The sequence below is a fragment of the Fukomys damarensis genome, unplaced genomic scaffold, assembly GCF_012274545.1.
Source record: "Fukomys damarensis isolate Sample0158 unplaced genomic scaffold, DMR_v1.0_HiC HiC_scaffold_39, whole genome shotgun sequence".
NCBI classification, from domain to species: Eukaryota; Metazoa; Chordata; class Mammalia; order Rodentia; family Bathyergidae; genus Fukomys; species Fukomys damarensis.
This window is the reverse complement of record NW_022900951.1, coordinates 17,357,007-17,374,915: the sequence shown is the minus strand read 5'-3', so window position 1 is coordinate 17,374,915 and position 17,909 is coordinate 17,357,007. Positions and strand designations below refer to the sequence as shown.

The window sequence follows — 17,909 nt, the reverse complement described above, 5'->3', positions numbered from 1 at the left end:
TATATTTTTTTTTTTTTTTAGCACCAGGGATCATTCAAGAACTCACAGATGCTAAGCTGGTGCTCTCCCACCATGCTGTACCCTTAGTCATTAATATCTACTGTAAAAGACTAAGAGCACTTTAACATACATATATGTAGTTGTGAAACACAGTTGAAAAGAATATTTTGGATGAATGTTTAATATTTTACAAATTTATTTTAATCTCCCATATCTTCTGAAAACTGTAAGTAGAATTTGATTATATTTATCTTCACATACCCTTCAATACCGTAAGGGTAAATTATGAATTAAAAGTGTTTGACAAAGGGCCGGTGATTTAGCTCAGAGGTTCCGCCACCTGCCTCGCAAGCACAAGGACCTGAGTTCAATACCCAGTGCCCCCCAAAAGAGGGGGTTTGACAAGAATTTTAAATGATTCTATAAATTATTAGGTAGGAGAGACAGTCTAGAAGTCTAAGCAAAATGCTTACAAAAGACACTATAGTTATTTGGATAATGAAAAATCATGGATGACATATTTATGATTCAAGAAATATTTGTGTATAAACATTGCACATGCCAGAAACTTTGAAAAGTGACATTTCTAATATAAAGTATCCAGTAGTTATAGGATCATAACATCATAGCAATGTTACATAATCTGCATGCAAGACAGTTTCTCCAAGTACATAAAATAGAGTTTAAATGATTAAAGGTGGCTCTAGATACGTACATGGAGTCCAAGTCCTAAAACCTTTCATAGTTATGAGCAATAAGATAGAAACAATACACCACAAGAATGTAAATATCCTGTTTTATGTTTTATTTACATTTTAACCTCAGTAAACTATTTGCTGTAATTGCTTTTAATAATCACAACTAATTTCTTCATCCTTTTAATCTTCCTCTGGTAGTACTAATGAGGAAGATGCCCACAAGTCAGGCACCAAAATAAAGAGAAGAAAGAAGTTGCACAGATGAGTTTCAATTTAATCATCTTCTGAATAAAGAAGATTCCACAGAAGTACACCTGATTCCGCTGAGAAAGGACCAAGCAGCAGGAGGATATGTTCAAATGTCTTTCTTTTCCTAGAACTGAAATAAATATTGCCCTTCCATTTCATCATATACTTGACTCATTTTTTAAACCAATTAATTAATTCTGGATATGACTTTAACAGCTCCTTCTCTCCTGCTCAGCTTGCCAAAATGACATTTGCTTCATTCTGTCTCCAAATGTCAGCTAACTAGTAGGAGTCAAAGCAACATCACAGTCAAGTCAGTAGAATATGGCATGTTTGGAGACAGTCCAAACATCTAAATAAAAAAAGAACTCCCTGAAGTCACGAGGCTTCCCCGAGGATGTCCTCTAACCCCTTCCTCTCTATTTAACTCTTATCATGGCTCTGATCTAGTTTTGATTATGTTCCAATAGATCCCTTTTCCTTCCTTCCTTTGCTCATCATTATTATTTCAAAGCAAATTACATAGGGTTTAATCATAACTAATCATAATTATAACTAAATGCATTTCCACTATTACTTATAATGTGTCAGGTCTCTCAAACAGAAATTCTAGCATATTTGACTAATTTCATGGAAAGCTGATGAACAATCTATCCAGTTTATCGGTGGAAAGACAAATCAGTTACCTTTTACCTGAGAGGTGTTATGTTTTAAAGTTGGCAAAAGATCAGCAGTCTTTTCTAAGCTAATTAAACTTCATTAAAGCTTAGCATTCTTCCACATTTTTCTATTTTTCCCTTCATTTACTATTTAGATATTTCCTATTGCTAAGCACATGCAACAGGGACATTTAAATTACCAAATCCTCAAATCTATTTCTAAAGTGCTTAAAGATGACTGAATTTTAAATACTTTGAATAAGACATATAAAATCTCTAGTCTTTTCCCCTTTGATACTTAACTCTGTACTTTCTCAACATTTTATGGTTTTCTTTTCCTCCCTTCTGAAATATCAAACCAATAAGGTGCTGTCCACTGTCCCTTGAAAATGAGTTTCTTTAAACAGCTGCAGTTTTAAAATCAACCTCCTATAAACTCTTCAGCACTTCCCTTTAGTAAATGCACATGTGATGTGGAATAATGGAAAAAGCTTTACTCAGATGTACTTTATTTAGATTTTCCTGATTGAATGCTGTTTCTGCTGTCTATTATTTATTTAATATACAGTAATCAATTGGTAAAGATCTATGATTCTGTTTTCTCATTTGTAAACTGAGAAAATCAGTAGCTTCTGTATCAGATTGTGAGGAAAACATCTGGTGAATAGTAGGTACTCACTTCTTTTCTCTTCTAGTTCCTTCCAAGACTAACTGAATTTAGTTCTTAGTACTAAGTTCATATTTATTCCAAAGACCAGACACAGATCTACCTCATTTAAATAAAAAAAAAACCTCTTCAGAGCTATACCTTCATTTAAAATAAACAAGGAGTCACAAAGTCTACTAATTAGCATTGTGCTGACTAATTCCACAAGATTATTTTTACCCATGGTGTCAATGCAAATTAGAGGGGAAAATTGGGGTCTTTTCCATAAAAAATTTACCTTTAAAAATTACAGACTCACAGAACTACACAAAGCTTTAAAGATGATCACCTCATACTACTTATGACAAGATCAAGTCCAAGGAAGTTAAATTTATTCCTCTACCTCCCCAAGATCATTCACATCATTCTATTTTATATAAGTGATTTATATCCATTTGTCCTGACTTCAAGTCTAATATAATGATTTTAATTCATAATTTTACATTCTAAAAATTTTCTTTCCTTTCCTTGATAGCTACAGAAATGAGAAATGTACAAAGGAAAATTGTTAATACTACTGATTTACAAAACTTGACTTTGTAAAGGTAACTGAGAGGTTGCAGTGCTCCCTTACCCATGGGGGAAACATTCCAAGACCTCCAGGGGATGCTTGAAACCATGGATGGTATTAAACTATATATATGCTGTTTTCTTCCTATACAAACATATCTATGAAAAAGCTTAATTTATAAACTAGGGCACTGTAAGAGACTTAAAACAATAATTAAAAGGGCAATTATAAAAATATAATAAGTATATGTGATATGATCTCCTTCTCTCTCAAAATATCTACTATTTTCCATTTTTCACTTAAAGGAAACATTTATGGATTCTGTTTGGTATATATGAATAGCCAGCCTCAATACTCTTGGAGTTTGGGGCTATTATTAAGTAAAATAAAGGTTAATTAAGCAAAAACACTGTGATTCTAGACAATTTGATAACTAAGATGGCTAATAAGTGACTAATGAGCCAGTAGCATAGACAGCATGGATAAACTAGACAAAGGGATGATTCACATTCTGGGTGGATGGCATGAGATTTCATCACAATTCTTAGAATGGTGTATAATTTACAGTTGATTGTTTATTTCTGGAATTTTCCATTTAGTCCTTTTGCAATACATCTGACCATATATAACTGAAACCAAAGAAAATAAAACAGATAAGTGGGAGCTATTATTACTATAATTTAAAACTATACAGATTGGTTCCAATATATTTATAAACATTAGACACAAGCTCCTAAAACTAATCAAAGTTGGACATTACATATGACACATTAAAAGTTATAATATATCATGTAACGATGTGATTATGCTGATTTTTTTCTTCCAGATGAAACACTCATAAAAGCTACAAAAACACTAGGAACAATGGATTGTTGAAAGTAATAGCCAAATAGCAGGAGAATAGTCATTCTGTGGAATAGATAGATGGCCTTAAACCAAAAAAACTATTTGTAGTAAATAAAAGTTTTACCTTCTGAAACAGTTATATATGTATGTGTATGAAAAAAGGACATAAAATGTTAAATATGCTTAGAGATCTGTAAGAATGTGTTGAATAAATTCAAATATTAATACCAGTTTTCAAGATTTCTAATTTCCAAAATATCACTAATTGTGAAATTTATCTCCAGGGAAACACAGTAGCATTAAGCTAATGTGTAATAATTGTGTAGTAGGTAACATATTCCCTAGCCAAAATTTGTTTTTGTCTTTCCCTCATCAGTAACAATTTTATATGCTTTCTTTCTGCAGGTTTATTAAAAATATTCATCCTTGGACTAAGCTTAGAATTAATTCATTTTAAATCAAAGGAAAATACAGAAGATGATTACGTGTATTATTTCATAATAAAAAACATGAAAACATCTCACAGGTGTTAGCATAGTACTAGCAATATCCATTTTCATACCCTTAAAAATGAATGTGAGTTTTAAAGAATGTCATTTTCTTTTAGTTATCCTTTATAGGAGAAGATCTATTAAAGTTAGAATAAACTAAAAGTAAAACAAACAAAATGCCTATTAGGCAGGTAGCATTGTGGTCCTTATTATAAAATGCTTAACTTCAATTTCCTTTAAGCATAAGAAATTTTAATAGAAGGGAGGGGTGAAAGAGTGCAACTGAAGCTAAATGATCAACAAATTAAATGGAATAATTCAGAAATCCCAAATAGGTATATGCCACCATGCCCAGTTAATATGAAACTACTTATCATGACAAGTGCCTACAACCTTAACTTCTCTAGGAAAAAGAAAATGTCCAGTGTTGAAATTCATATATTCCCACATATGGAGGCTGCTCTGTACAAATAATTAGCTGGTTGCTTATAGATGGTGGCTTTGATAAAACTTGTATCTCTTACCAGCCCTTCACTTGGTTTGATATTTGCCAGCTGAATCACTTCCAGGTGAGCAGACTGTGAAACCAGAGGATCTGATGACAAGGATATGATGTGGTCACAGACTCCAGAAAGAGTTTTACACTGAAAAAAAAGCAGAAAAAAATAGTTATGGTACACACATGTTATAAATAACATACAAATCTCATTTTGATATGTTTTTAATGAGAAAAAACAGTAGCATACAGATTACCTTTCACTGCAACTTTTTTTAATGAGGAAAAAATAAAAGAGACAGTATAAGAAAATTAAATGGTAATTTGTTTTGTAAAATATGTATAGAAAGGTATTCAGGTGAAAAAGAATGCATTTGATATGCAGAACACATTTATACTATAAATTATGAATAAATTCCCAATTATTTATAAGACCTATACATAATATTCATGAAAGAGTATTCATGAAAGTTATGGTTATGTATTATTTCTGTAATTTGATTCATTACACCTAAAATAACTGTTTCTTAACAATCTTTATAATCTGAGAACATCTTGATAACAATCACCAATTTAAACTGAATTGAATAGTATAAAAAATCTTGCCATCTTTTATTTCATGATCACAAAAGCTTTTGTAAAACAAAAAGATTTGGAGAGATCTATCACGATGGACTAGAGACAATACCACTGATAGATTTTTCCAAATTAAAAAAAAAAAAATCTTTTGTGATCATTCACCCAAGTCAGCATACAAGGTGATAGGGAAATCAACCACTGCAATATAATTTGTAGGTGATAGCAAATAGGTAAAAATCTAGAGATAGGAGTAGCTGGAATAAGAAAGAACTGATGCTCTACTCTGGCATTCATTGTAGCTCAGGTTTGGAGAGTGCACTACTTTGTGAAAAATGCAAAGCCCTCCAAAGGAAGAAGCTGGTTAATCAGCACAGACACCACTGCCCTCAATACCAGCCTGGCAAAGCAGTTTTCCCATGGGAATGTGGGGCCTAGGGTCTGAAATATTCATCCAAAAGCCTCCCAGGCAAGACTTGGGTACTGCAGGGAGAGTGATACAGAGAGAAACCCCGAGGGTACAGCAGTGGAGCTAAAAATGCCAAATGTTGGGGATACAAAGAGACAGAGAGGATAGCCTGGGCATAGAGGAATTCAGAGATGGACAGTGAAATCAGTAAGCTCTGGTGGGTGGAGCTATAAATACCAAGTTCTTGGGGCTGAAAGATACAGAAGTACAGCCCTCAGCTGGAGAGGAACTGGAGTTAGGAGACTCAGTTGGCTCCAACAGAGCTAAAAGTGTTAAGTGCTGGGTTGAGCAAGACAGAATGGATGCTCCTGCCTTGATCTAATGTCTCCTGGCACCTGTCACAGCAGGAACTGCAAGCTACAGAGAGATTTGGAGTACTCTGGAAGCTGGAACCCACTCCAAGGTTGCTAGATGGAGCTGCAGCTGTCCTTACTAACCCTGGATATCACCGGAATCTCAGGCCAGAGTATGGGCTAGCAGCAACAGTGAGAGCCAGACAGCGAGAAAGACAGGTGAGAGTTAACTGCAGGAGTAGCTGTAGGAACATGACTCCTGTGACTTGGGCTGAGACATGCAGTAAGAAGATACACTCATGCTCTACCAATCATAGTCCTGAGAAAACTTGAATATGATAGTCTAAAAATACCAACACTGCCATGCTGGTCCTAACAGCAATATAATTACTCTCTTCTTTTCACTTCTCTGTCAGTCATCTTGTTCAGCTTATTAGGATTGGTCTTTGTATATATTTACATGTGTGAGAAAACTGCAAATTAGTTTTCATTTCTACAGTGCATGTTATTAAATATTCCTACATTAATGGCTGCTTTGCATAGATATCATCGTTAGTTCAACAACTGGATATAATCTCCCTATCTCTACTTCTACCACTCATTTATACTGCGGTCTCTTCTCTGCTTATATTACTATCCCCTACATACCTTCATTTGTCTCTTGGTCCTTCTCCATTTATTGATGCTATTTTATTAGTATATATTTGTGATAAACAATACTTACAATTGTTTGGGGGAACTGGTACACAATGTATTACATCTTCATCATTTTTACTCCCCTTTCCCACCCATATTCCTTCTCATCCCTTCCCTAGACCTCTGTCCCATCTTCAAAATGTTTACCTGCTTCCTAACATCTTTCCTTCATTTTTCTCTAGTTATATTCTGGGTGTATGATATAAGAGATACAATGTGATATTTAACCTGCATTTGACTTTTCACTTAACATAATAGTCTCAAGATCTACCCATTTTCCTACAAATGCCTCAAATTCATCATTCAAAGCTTAAAACTCTTGTGTACACATACACATACACAGTTTTCTGCTGTGAACTGTGCTGCTATAAAGATGACTATGTATTTATCAATGTAACATAACAACTTTAAGTCTTTTGAGACAATACACAGTAGAGGTATGGGGGGAAGTCAAAAGGAATTTCTAATTTTATTTTTTTTGAGGAATTTCAGTAGGATATCCATAGTGGTGATATTACTTAACAGTGTCATCAACAATGTAGAAGGGTACTTTTTTCTCCCATATCCTAGTCAGAATTTATTGATTTTTTTGAGTCATTCTCACTCGAGTAAGATGGAGTTTTGATCTTCATTTCACTAATGGGAAAAGATGCTGAATATTTTTCATGAACTTACTGGCCATTTATGATATACTATAATAGATACTTTTTAGAAGTATCTATTCATTTAAATTGACCATCTGTTGATTGTGTATTTTCTTTTGGGGGGCTGATTTTTTGAGTTCTTTATATATTCTATATATTAGTCCTCTGTCTAAGGAATAGCTGGCAATCTTTTCCCCATTCTGCAGGTTGTCTCTTCATCCTGACAATAGTTTCCATTGCTATGCAGAAGCATTATAATTTGACATCTGTTGATTCTTGGTATTGTTTCTTGTGCAATTAGGCTTTTGTTCAGAATAAATACCTATACCTATGTCTTTAAGAGTTTTACCTACTTTTAGCATATACAATATTTTTGTATTTATACCTAGGTCTTTTATCCATTTTGATTTTAGTACAGGGCAAGAGATAAGGTTTTACATTCATTCTTTTGCACACGGACAACAAATTCCCCCATCAATATTTGTTAAAGACAATAGCTTTTCCCCAGCATTTGATTTTAGCCCATTTATCAAAAATCATACTGCTAAAGGTATATGGAGCAGTTCTTGTATCTTCTATTCCGCTGTTCTCCATTTCTATTTTTATTCTAGTACCATACTGCTTTTATCACTGTAGTTTTGCAGTATAACTTGAAATCCAGGATTGTAATGCACCCTGCTTTGTTCTTTTTGCTCAGCATTGCTCTATCTATTCTGAGCCTATTTTAGTACCCAGAAATTTTAGGATTGTTTTTTGTTCTATTTCTGTGGAGAATGTTGCTGGTATTTAGATTGAAATTGCATTAAATTTGTATATCATTTTTAGGAACATGACCCATTTGACAATGCCAATTCTGCCTATACAGGAACAGGAAATGCCATTCTAAAGTCCTCTTCAATCTCCTTTTTCTGAGTAAGTTTTTGTTATAGAGGTCTTTTACTGCCTTGGTTAGGTTAATTCCCAACCAAGTATTTAATTCTTTTTTAAAGTCTATTGTGAATGGGGTTGCTTTCCTCATTTACCAGTGAGTTCATTATTTATGGACAGGAATGCTATTGATTTTTATGTGTTCATTTTCTATCTTGTCATTTTGCAAAATCTGTTTATTAGAGTTTTTTGTTTGTTTGTTTGTTTTGGTACTGGGGATCAAACTCAGGTCCTTGAGCTAGCAAGGCAGGCGTGGAACCACTGAGCCAAATCCCCAGCCCTGTTTATTAGTTTTAAGAGGGTTTTCTTTGGTGGAATTTTTTGGGTTTTCTATGTAAAGGACCATATCATCTGCAAATAAGGATAGTTTTACTTCTTTCCAATTTATATTCCTTTTCTTTCTTTCTCTTGCTTATTGTTCTGGGTAAAGTTTCATGTACTATATTGAGCAGGAGAAGTAGCAGTGTACACTCTTGTTCCTGAGTTTAGAGAGAATGCTTTTAGAATTTTCCCATTTTGTAAGATACCAGCAAGTAGGTTTGTCATAAAAGGGTTTTATCAGTGTGAAATAAATTCTTTTTATACATATTTTTATTAGGGTTTTTTAAAATCATGAATGGATGTTAGGATTTATTTTTTTCTTATCTTTTGAAATGATCAAGCAATTTTTATCTTTGCTTTTATGTTGTATATTAATTACATTTACTGATTTATGTATGTTGCTGTGCCTTTGCAGCTCTGAGATGAAGCTGATTTGCTCATGGTATATGGTATTTTTAATGATTTGGTGCTTTCTTCTTGAAAGCATTGTGCTTTGAGAATTTCTGTATCTATATGCTCAGTAAGAAAAATGCCATATAGTTTTCTTTTCTTCTATTTCTTTTTTGTGGAGTCCTTGCTAGGTTTGGTATCAGGGTAATGATAGTTTCATGAAATGAGTTAGGTTATGTTCCTTTCCACCTTTCATTTTCATAGAAGAATCTGAAGAGTCATGGTGTTAATTCTCTGAAGTTGTGGCAAAATTCAGCAGTGAATTCACTGGATCTTGGGCTGCTCTTGGTTAATCGGAATTTTATTACTGCCTCTACTCTGTATCACTGCCCATTATTTACCTGAGTTTTTATATCTTCTTGGCTAAAATTTGGCAATTCATATTGGTCTACAAATTTCTCTCTTCTAGATTCTCCAAATTATTTGAATAGAAATTTTGGAATAATTTTCTGGATATTACCATGGTCCATTGTGACTATACCTGCTTTATATTAATTACAATGATATGTTTCTATTCATTCTTTCGGTAAGTTTGGCTAAAGACTGACTGATCTTATTTATCCTTTTGAAGGACTCTGATTCATTGATCCTTTGTGTGTTATAATTGACTTCTGGTCTGCTATTTAAAATTTCTTTCCTTCTACAAGTTTTAGACTGTACAACTTCTGTATATGTAGGACCTTAAAATGAATTATTAGGTAACTTATTTGGGACTGCTCTATTTTTCTAATGTACACATTCACAGTTACAAATTTCACTTGCAAAACTACTTTCAGTGTGTCCCATAGGATTTGGTATGTTGTGCTGTCATTGTCATTTGATTCTAGGAACTGGCAGTTTCTTCCTTGATTTCTTATGTGACCCACTGATTAATCAAGAGTGTATTATTAAATCTCTATGCTTTCTGGTAGTCTGTGGTTTCTTTGGTTATTGATTTCTAGTTCCATTCTGCTGTGATTTGACAGAATGCAAGGGATTAAGTTACTGTGTATTAATTATGTATGCTTTATGACCCAAGTTATGACTGAGAAAAAGTGTATTCTGCTGTTGTTTGATAAAATGCTCTGTAGATATCAGTTGAGTCCATTTGTTCAATACTGTAGCTCAACTACAATAATTCTTCACTGAATTTTGTCTTATTGAACTGTCTATTTATGAGAATAGATTATGGAAATCCCCATAATGATTGTATTAGTATATACTGATCCAGTCATTTTTGTTTTACGAAATTGGTTGTGCTCACATACAGTGCAAATAAATTTATAATTCTTATTTCTTCCTGGTGAATTGCCACCTTTTCAATATGTACTGACCTTCTTTGTCGCTGATAAGTTTTAGCTTAAAGTCCACTTTGACTGAAATTAAAATTGCTACTGATGGTTGCTTTTGGGCTCTGGTTGCATGGAATATCATTTTCATCCTTTCACCTTCACACTATGTTTCTTTGTGGATGAGGTGTGCTTCTTACAGACAAAATACAGTTGGGGTTTTTTTTTAATCAAATCTTCCAGTCTGTTTCTTTTGACTGTGAAGTTAAGACCATTTAGATTGAGGATTATTGAAAGGTATTTACTGAATCCTATCAGTATATTAGTTTTCACCATGCTGATTCCTTTTTCATTTTCCTTTTGTGTAACTACTCTCCCAGTTAGGTGTATTCTTTGCTTTGGCCATTTTGGTAATGTTGGTCTTGCAGCCTCTGTCTTTAAGATTTCCTTGAGTATTTTCTAAAATGCTGGTTTGGTGATCATAAATTTATGTATATTCTCTTTGTCATGGAAAGTATTTCCTCACCAATTTTGAAGGATATTTTTGTAGGATATAGTGATCTGGAATGGCAACTGCCTTATTTTCAGGGTTAAAAATCTTCACACTAAATTCTCCTGGCTCCTAAGGTTTGTGTTAAGAAATCTGCTCTTCTTCTAATTGGGTTGCTTTTATGAGTTACCTGATACTTTTTCTAATAATTTTTAGTACTCTTTGTGCTGAATTTCTGTGATTTTCACTATGATGTATCATGGATAGGTTGTTTTTTGATCATCTCTATATGGGGATTTCAAATGCCTCATTTATCTCGTTATTTATTTCATTTACTAGATTTGGAAAAAATCTATTATTTGGTGCCATCTTCTAACCTGTTATGGTTTAGATCTAAAATGATCCCCAAACCTCATGTGTTTGAAAGGATTCTGGAGGCACTATAATTGAGTTGTTATTAGGAGGTGGGTATCTGGTTGGAAGAGGCAGGTCACTGGGGGTATGATCTGGAACAGTGTGTCTTCCTCCCAGGCTCCTTCCTTCTCTCTCTCTGCTTTCTAACAACCATGGTGACATCAGCTTTCTTCCACCCAAGCCCTTCCCTCATGCTATTTTTGCCTTGGAGACAGCCAATTATGGGTTGAAACCTCTAAAATCCATGAGCTCAAATAAATTCTTCCTTTAAACTGTGTGTATAAGGTATTGTGTCTCAGTGACAAGCGAGTAACTAAACGTAACCTTTCCTTAACTCTTATAATTCCTAGGCTTTTAAAAAGTCATCTAGGAGCTATTGGATGAAGCTTTCATGGTGTTATATTGTTTTTAGGGTATTGCTGAGTACATAGGCTACCACAACAACTTTGTCTTCCAGTCCTGACAATCTCACCTCAGACTGGTCACACCTGCTGCCCATATTTTCAATTGAATTTTTCATATCTAGGCATTCTGCTGATTCCTTTTCATAATTCCTTTTCATAATTCCTTTTCATAATTTCCTTTTCATAATTTGAAGTTTTTACTGAAATAGTCAATCATTCAGTCTTATTATTATTATTTTTTTTTTTGGTACTGGGGATTGAACTCAGACCTTATGCTTGTGAGGCAGGTGCAGTGCACAAGTGCACAGTGCCACTGAACTAAATCCCTTTCCTTGCATTGTCTTATTTAATTCATTCAATTATGTTTGAGCTTAATATGTTATTAATAAAATCCTTTATGTTTTTAAAATTTATCTTTGAGCTCACTGAACATCTTGTGCATTTGCTTATTGATTTCTTCAAACATTTTAAACATCTGGTTTTTGAGTTCTTTTTTTGAAACTTCCTCTATTTCAGTGCCACTGGGATTAGCTTTGAGGGAGTTAAGAGTTGTTGGACGCATCTTGTCTTGTTTTCTCATGTCCCTACTGTTCTGGTGCTGAAAGCTGAAGATTAATTAGAATGGACAATTATTTCATTACTGTGGAAATCTCCTTAGTATGTGTATGTCTTCCTGTGATGTGATCTTGGCTTTGGTTATGTTGGGATGTTCAAGCACCTATACAACTTACTCAACATATTAGGACGAATCTAGACAACTGCATTGAAAGAAGAGAACAGATTTTGTTAGCATCCACCGAATCAACTGTATATCAATCCTATAATTTAAAAATTGCTTTAAAAATTTCACACACATTTTTCCATAGCCTAAGACAATGAAATAGTATGAGTAGCCCGGGATGTAGAGGACAAAAGAAGCAAAAAAGAAAAAGAAAAGATCAAATAAAAGATATAAAAAAGATTAATAAGGGCCAGGGATTTAGCTCAGTAGTTCGGTGACCTGCCTTGCAAGCACAAGGACCCGAATTCAATCGCTGGTACCAAAAACAAAAACAAAAACAAACAAACAAACAAAAAAAGATTAATAAAACCACAAATGAGAAAGGTGAAATTACAACAGAGAACATGAGATCCAGAGGATTGTTATTATTTTGAAATCTTATACTGCAATATATTGCAGAATATAAAAGAAATGGATAAAGCCTAGACATATTTATGACCTACCAAAATTGAACTAAGATATAAAAAACATAAACAGAACAATAACAAGCAGTGAAGTTAATGCAGTAATAAGAAGTCTATCAACCAATAAAAGCTCAGGAATCAATGGATTTCCTGCTGAATTTTATCAGAACTTTAGAGAAGAACATCAATGCTCTTAAAACTTTTCAACATAATAGAAAGGAAAGCAATTTTCAAATTCTTTCTATTAACCTAGCATTACCCTGATTCCAAAACCAGATAAGGTTTGAGGAAAAAAAGAGAATACTATAGACCAATATCCTTGATGAAATACATGTGAAAATCTTCAGTCAGACTCTTGCAGACAGAATTCAACAATATATTAAGAAGATCATGGGATTTAGCTCAGTGGTTCCACTGCCTGCTTCACAAGTGCAAGGACCTGAGTTTGATCCCCAGTACCAAAACAAACAAACAAAAAAAAAAATCATTTACTATGACCAAATCAGTTTCATCCTGGGAATCCAAGGATGGCTCAATATAGGTAAGTTAATAAATAAAGAGAATCAAGGATAAATCCACATTATCATCTCAGTAGATACAGAAAAAGTCTTCCATAAAACCCAACCTCCTTTTTGTGATTAAAGACCCTGATAAAAATAGGTACAAAAGGAACTTACCTCAAACTAATGAAATCCATAAATGACAAACCCACAGCCAACATCATATTGAATGGGAAAAAGTGAAAGCATTTCCTCCAAAATCAAGAGTAGGACAAGTGTCCATTCTCACCCTCCATGTTCAATATTGTACTTGTAACTTTCACCAGAGTAATCAGGTAACAGAAAGAAAGAAATGAGATCGGGGAGAAAGAACTCAAATCATTCTATTTGCAGATGATATAATTCTTTACATAGAAGATCCCAAAAACTACACCTTAAAACTTTTGGATATGAAAAATGGTAAAGTAAAAAAACCAACACACACACACACACACAAAATAAACAGTATTATCACAGAGCAATAATGACTCCACTGAGGAAGAAATCAGGAAAGAAATTCCATTCAAAAAGATTTTAAAAACTACTTAGGATTCAGTTGAACTAAAGAGGTTATAGACTTCTACAATAAAAATTAGAGAACACTTCAGGAAGAAATTAGAAGTTGGGCATGGTGCCAGCACATGTACAGACAGTCACAGTACTTTGGGAGACAGAGGAAGGAGGGCCAGCCTGGGCAACTTAGTGACTTAATGAGATCCTATCTCAAAACAAATAATAAAAAAGGTTGGGGATATAACTCAATGTATAGGCCCTGAGTTCAATCCCAAGAACCACTGAAAAAAGGAGAAATTTGAGCTGGGCATGTTGGTGCAAACTTGTAATCTCAGCTGACTGAGGCAGGAAGGGGCTGAGGCATGAGGACTGTTGCACGTTCAGGGCCAGTCTAGGGTATATAGTGAGTTAAAGGTCAGCTCGACCTATACAGTATAACCCTGTCTCAAAAAAGGAAGGAAACTAGGAAATAGAACTATGTCCATTATTCATAGATTCTCAGAATTAATACTGTTAAAATGGCCATATTATTAAAGGCACTCTAAAGAAGCAATGCAATTACTATTAAAGTACCAACAGCATTCTTTCACAGCTAGAAACAAAGTCCTAAAAAGCACATTTAATCAGAAAAGACTCAGGATGGCTACAGTTATTCTGAGTGAAAAGAGCAATGATGGAGGCATTACAAGACTTCAAGTTATACTTCAAAGCCATCCTAATAAAAATAACATGGCATTAGCACAGAAACTGATATGTAGAACAATGGAATAGAATGGAAGATCAGAATCAAATTCCTGTCCTAGAACTAACTCATTTTTGACAAAGCAGTCACAAACTTACACTGGAGAGATGATAGCCTTTTAAAAAAATGCTACCGGGAAAACTGGATATTTACATACTGAAGATTGAACTTACTTCCCTATGTTTCACCCTGTACTAAAATCAAACCCGAATGGATTAAAAACTTAAGACCAGAAACTTTGAAACTGCTGTATGATAACATAGGAGAAAAACTTGAAGACGTAGGGAATGGGCAAAAACTTCTGGAAAAGGACTCTAACGGCACAGGAAACAGAATCAACAAGTGGGATTAAATCAAATTTTAAAACTTTTACAAAGAAAGCAATAATAAAGTGATAATCTTTAGAGTGGGAAGAATTCTTTGCTAGATACCCTTCTGATTAATATTAATATGTAGACTATATAAATAACCACAAAATTACACCCTGTAAAAATAAAAGCACAATTAAAAATGGGTAAATGAACCAAACAGATACTTCCTGGTAGGAGTAGAATGGACAGTAAGTATATGAAAAAAATACTCAACATCTTTAGTCATCAGGGAAATGCAAATCAAAACTATTTTGAAATTCCATTTCACCTTAGTCAGAATTGCAATCATCAACAATACAAGAACAATGAATGCTGGCAAGGATATGGGGGGAAAGGAACTTATCTATATTTTTGGTGGGAATGTAACCGAACACAAGTGCTATGGAAATGAGTGTGTAGAATGCTCAAAAACCTAAAAATAGAAATACCATTTGAGCCAGCTTTACCAATCCTTGTTATACTACTGAAAGAATAAAGAGAATATTATACAAAAACATGTATATATTTGTTCATGGTGTTGCAACTGGTAATAGGTAAGCTGTGGAAACAGCCTAGATGTCGAACACACACACACACACACACACACACACACACACACACACACACAAATACTAATCATCCACATAGAATGAAATCATGTCATTTTCAGGAAAATGGATTGACTGGAGAGACTATTGTGTTAAGTGAAAGAAGCCAGGCTCAGAGGGTACTACTGTATACTACATGCTTTCTCTTATGAGAAACCTAAAATATAAAAAATTAAATTAATTAAAAAATACAGGAGAGATGAGAGAACTAAAATAGAGACTCTTGGTGATGGAAAAGGAGGACAGTGATCAGTGGAAGGGTTAAGAAAAGAGAGGAAAGTAAAGTGACTGAAAATGGTTCAAGATAAGTTATATGAATACATTAATTCCCCCAAATTAACATCACTATTCTGCATTAAAATGATGCACTAATTAAAAAACAATATAAAAGGACATACAAAAAGTCTAGAAGCCAGAATTGACCTGTGAAGGATAGTTTACTAATCCTTACCACATAATTATTTGTCTTTTAGAATATGAAAACTTGCAGAGTACTGACAGAATATGTTTTATTCACTTCACTGTTGCCACCACAGCTATTTGGTATTATTGTTTAAGAACAAATAAATAATCGAGCAAAAAAAATTGACCCAAGTTTCAGGAAAGATGATTCTTCCACATCTGCTTGGTGAACTCATGCTATTTGTCCATATTTCACTGCTCAAGGTTACCTGTATATAAAATGTCCCACCCACTCCAAGTAATTTGGCATGACCATGACCTGCTTTCTCAGCATTGTATGAACAATTTGAAAATGTATGATAACTATCTTATCTTTAACTCCTCTAATACAGGGACCTTATGCTTCTCATTTCTGACATTTTTCCCCCTTCTCTTAACCCCACCAACTATTCCCACCAGGTAGAACATAATGTATTCAATAATACAGTTTAAAAACTGAATTTAAATTGGTATTTAAAATATTCTGTTTATAAATTCCCTAACTTTGGCAGAATTTCTTGTTCATGGTAGTACAGATGACTGAAAGAGAAACATTTTTTTAATTTAAAAACTGATGCAATAGTATAACATTTTCAATTTCAACACAGTGCTAAAATTCTATCTATATATAATAAAGTTTAAGGGTTTCAAATAGCTTCAAAAAGCAACTTTAGATAAAAATAAAGGTCATGTGAACTTCATTCCAACAAAGTCTTGAAAAATTCCTACAACTCCTTAAAAATACAACAAAATAAGTAGCAAAATGAAATATGATACTACCATCATCACCGCAACAGTGCTTCATTAAGCCACTCGATACATTCAAAAATTGTTGAGTATCTGCTGCATGAACCAAATATCAACTACCATTCTAAGGGATTTCACAATCTGGAACAAATTTTCTGTTACTGCATTAAGTTTTGTCCCCAACATCACTGGCTATCCTTGTGTCTGTGATAACAGAAAAAAAGCAATGTTCCCCCAGAGCCTGTTATGAATTAAAATTAGTAAGTCAGAGCTCATGATCTTAAAAGCATCATCTTTTACATCTGCCCACATTAAAACCTAAATATTCTAAAGTTTATTGTCAGTATCAGTCCTATTACTAAAGCTTTCAATAATTTAAATTCATATATTCATAGAATTTCAAAATACATGACCTGAGGTAATTTTTGTTCACTTTACCTGAAAGACAGTTGAGGATCCTGGAGAGGTTAAACAGTTTGTACAAGTGATATAATAAAGTAAATGGCAAAGTCAAGATTAAAAATCTAAAGTCCTGATGTCTAATACTACTTCTAACCAAAGAACTCTTCACATTAGATGTGAACCAAACAATTCAAATGGCAATAGAATATCGTGTATTTAAATTCTCAAAATAATTGATTTCAGAATTATTCTCTGTTGGCTCTTAGTCTCTTTTTTGTTTTATTTAAAATTTATGTTTTGGTCATCTGAGTTGAAATTTAAATTAATGATGATATATTCATTGTTTATACAGCTGTGTGGCAAAGTACTATAATCTCAGAGGCATACAGTAACACACATTTATTCTCTCTGTTTCCATGAGTCAGGAGTCTTGGCACTAGACCCAGTCTGTGGTTTTCTGCTTAGGGTCTCACAAACTGTGACCAACATATCAACAGGGCTGAATTCCTCCAGGGAGGCTTAAATAGGAAAGAAATCCTTCCAAATTCATTTAGGTTGCTAGAAGAATTCACTTTCTTGTGGATGTATGACTGGGGGGAGGGGCATATTCTTGCTGGTGTCATTTGGGGATTGGTCTAAGACCATAGGAGCTGTCCTCAGGTCCTGGCTATGTGGGGTACTTCACAAGTCCTCTTACAACATAGTAGCTGACTTCTTCAAGGCTAACAGGGGATCTCTGCATACCCCCCCCCCGTACTGGGGATCAAACTCAGG

General features: G+C 34.0%; 1 protein-coding gene across 3 annotated transcripts in view; it reads right to left on the bottom strand.

Moving 5' to 3' along the window:
* Positions 1-17,909, bottom strand: part of Cnksr2 (connector enhancer of kinase suppressor of Ras 2) — a 263,447-nt gene that overhangs the window by 126,799 nt on the left and 118,739 nt on the right. For all 3 annotated transcript variants that reach the window (XM_010607126.2, XM_010607127.2, XM_010607128.1), the window contains exon 6: positions 4,685-4,804. In XM_010607126.2, the coding sequence (XP_010605428.1) occupies positions 4,685-4,804 (120 nt within the window). The remainder of the gene's footprint in view (positions 1-4,684; positions 4,805-17,909) is intronic.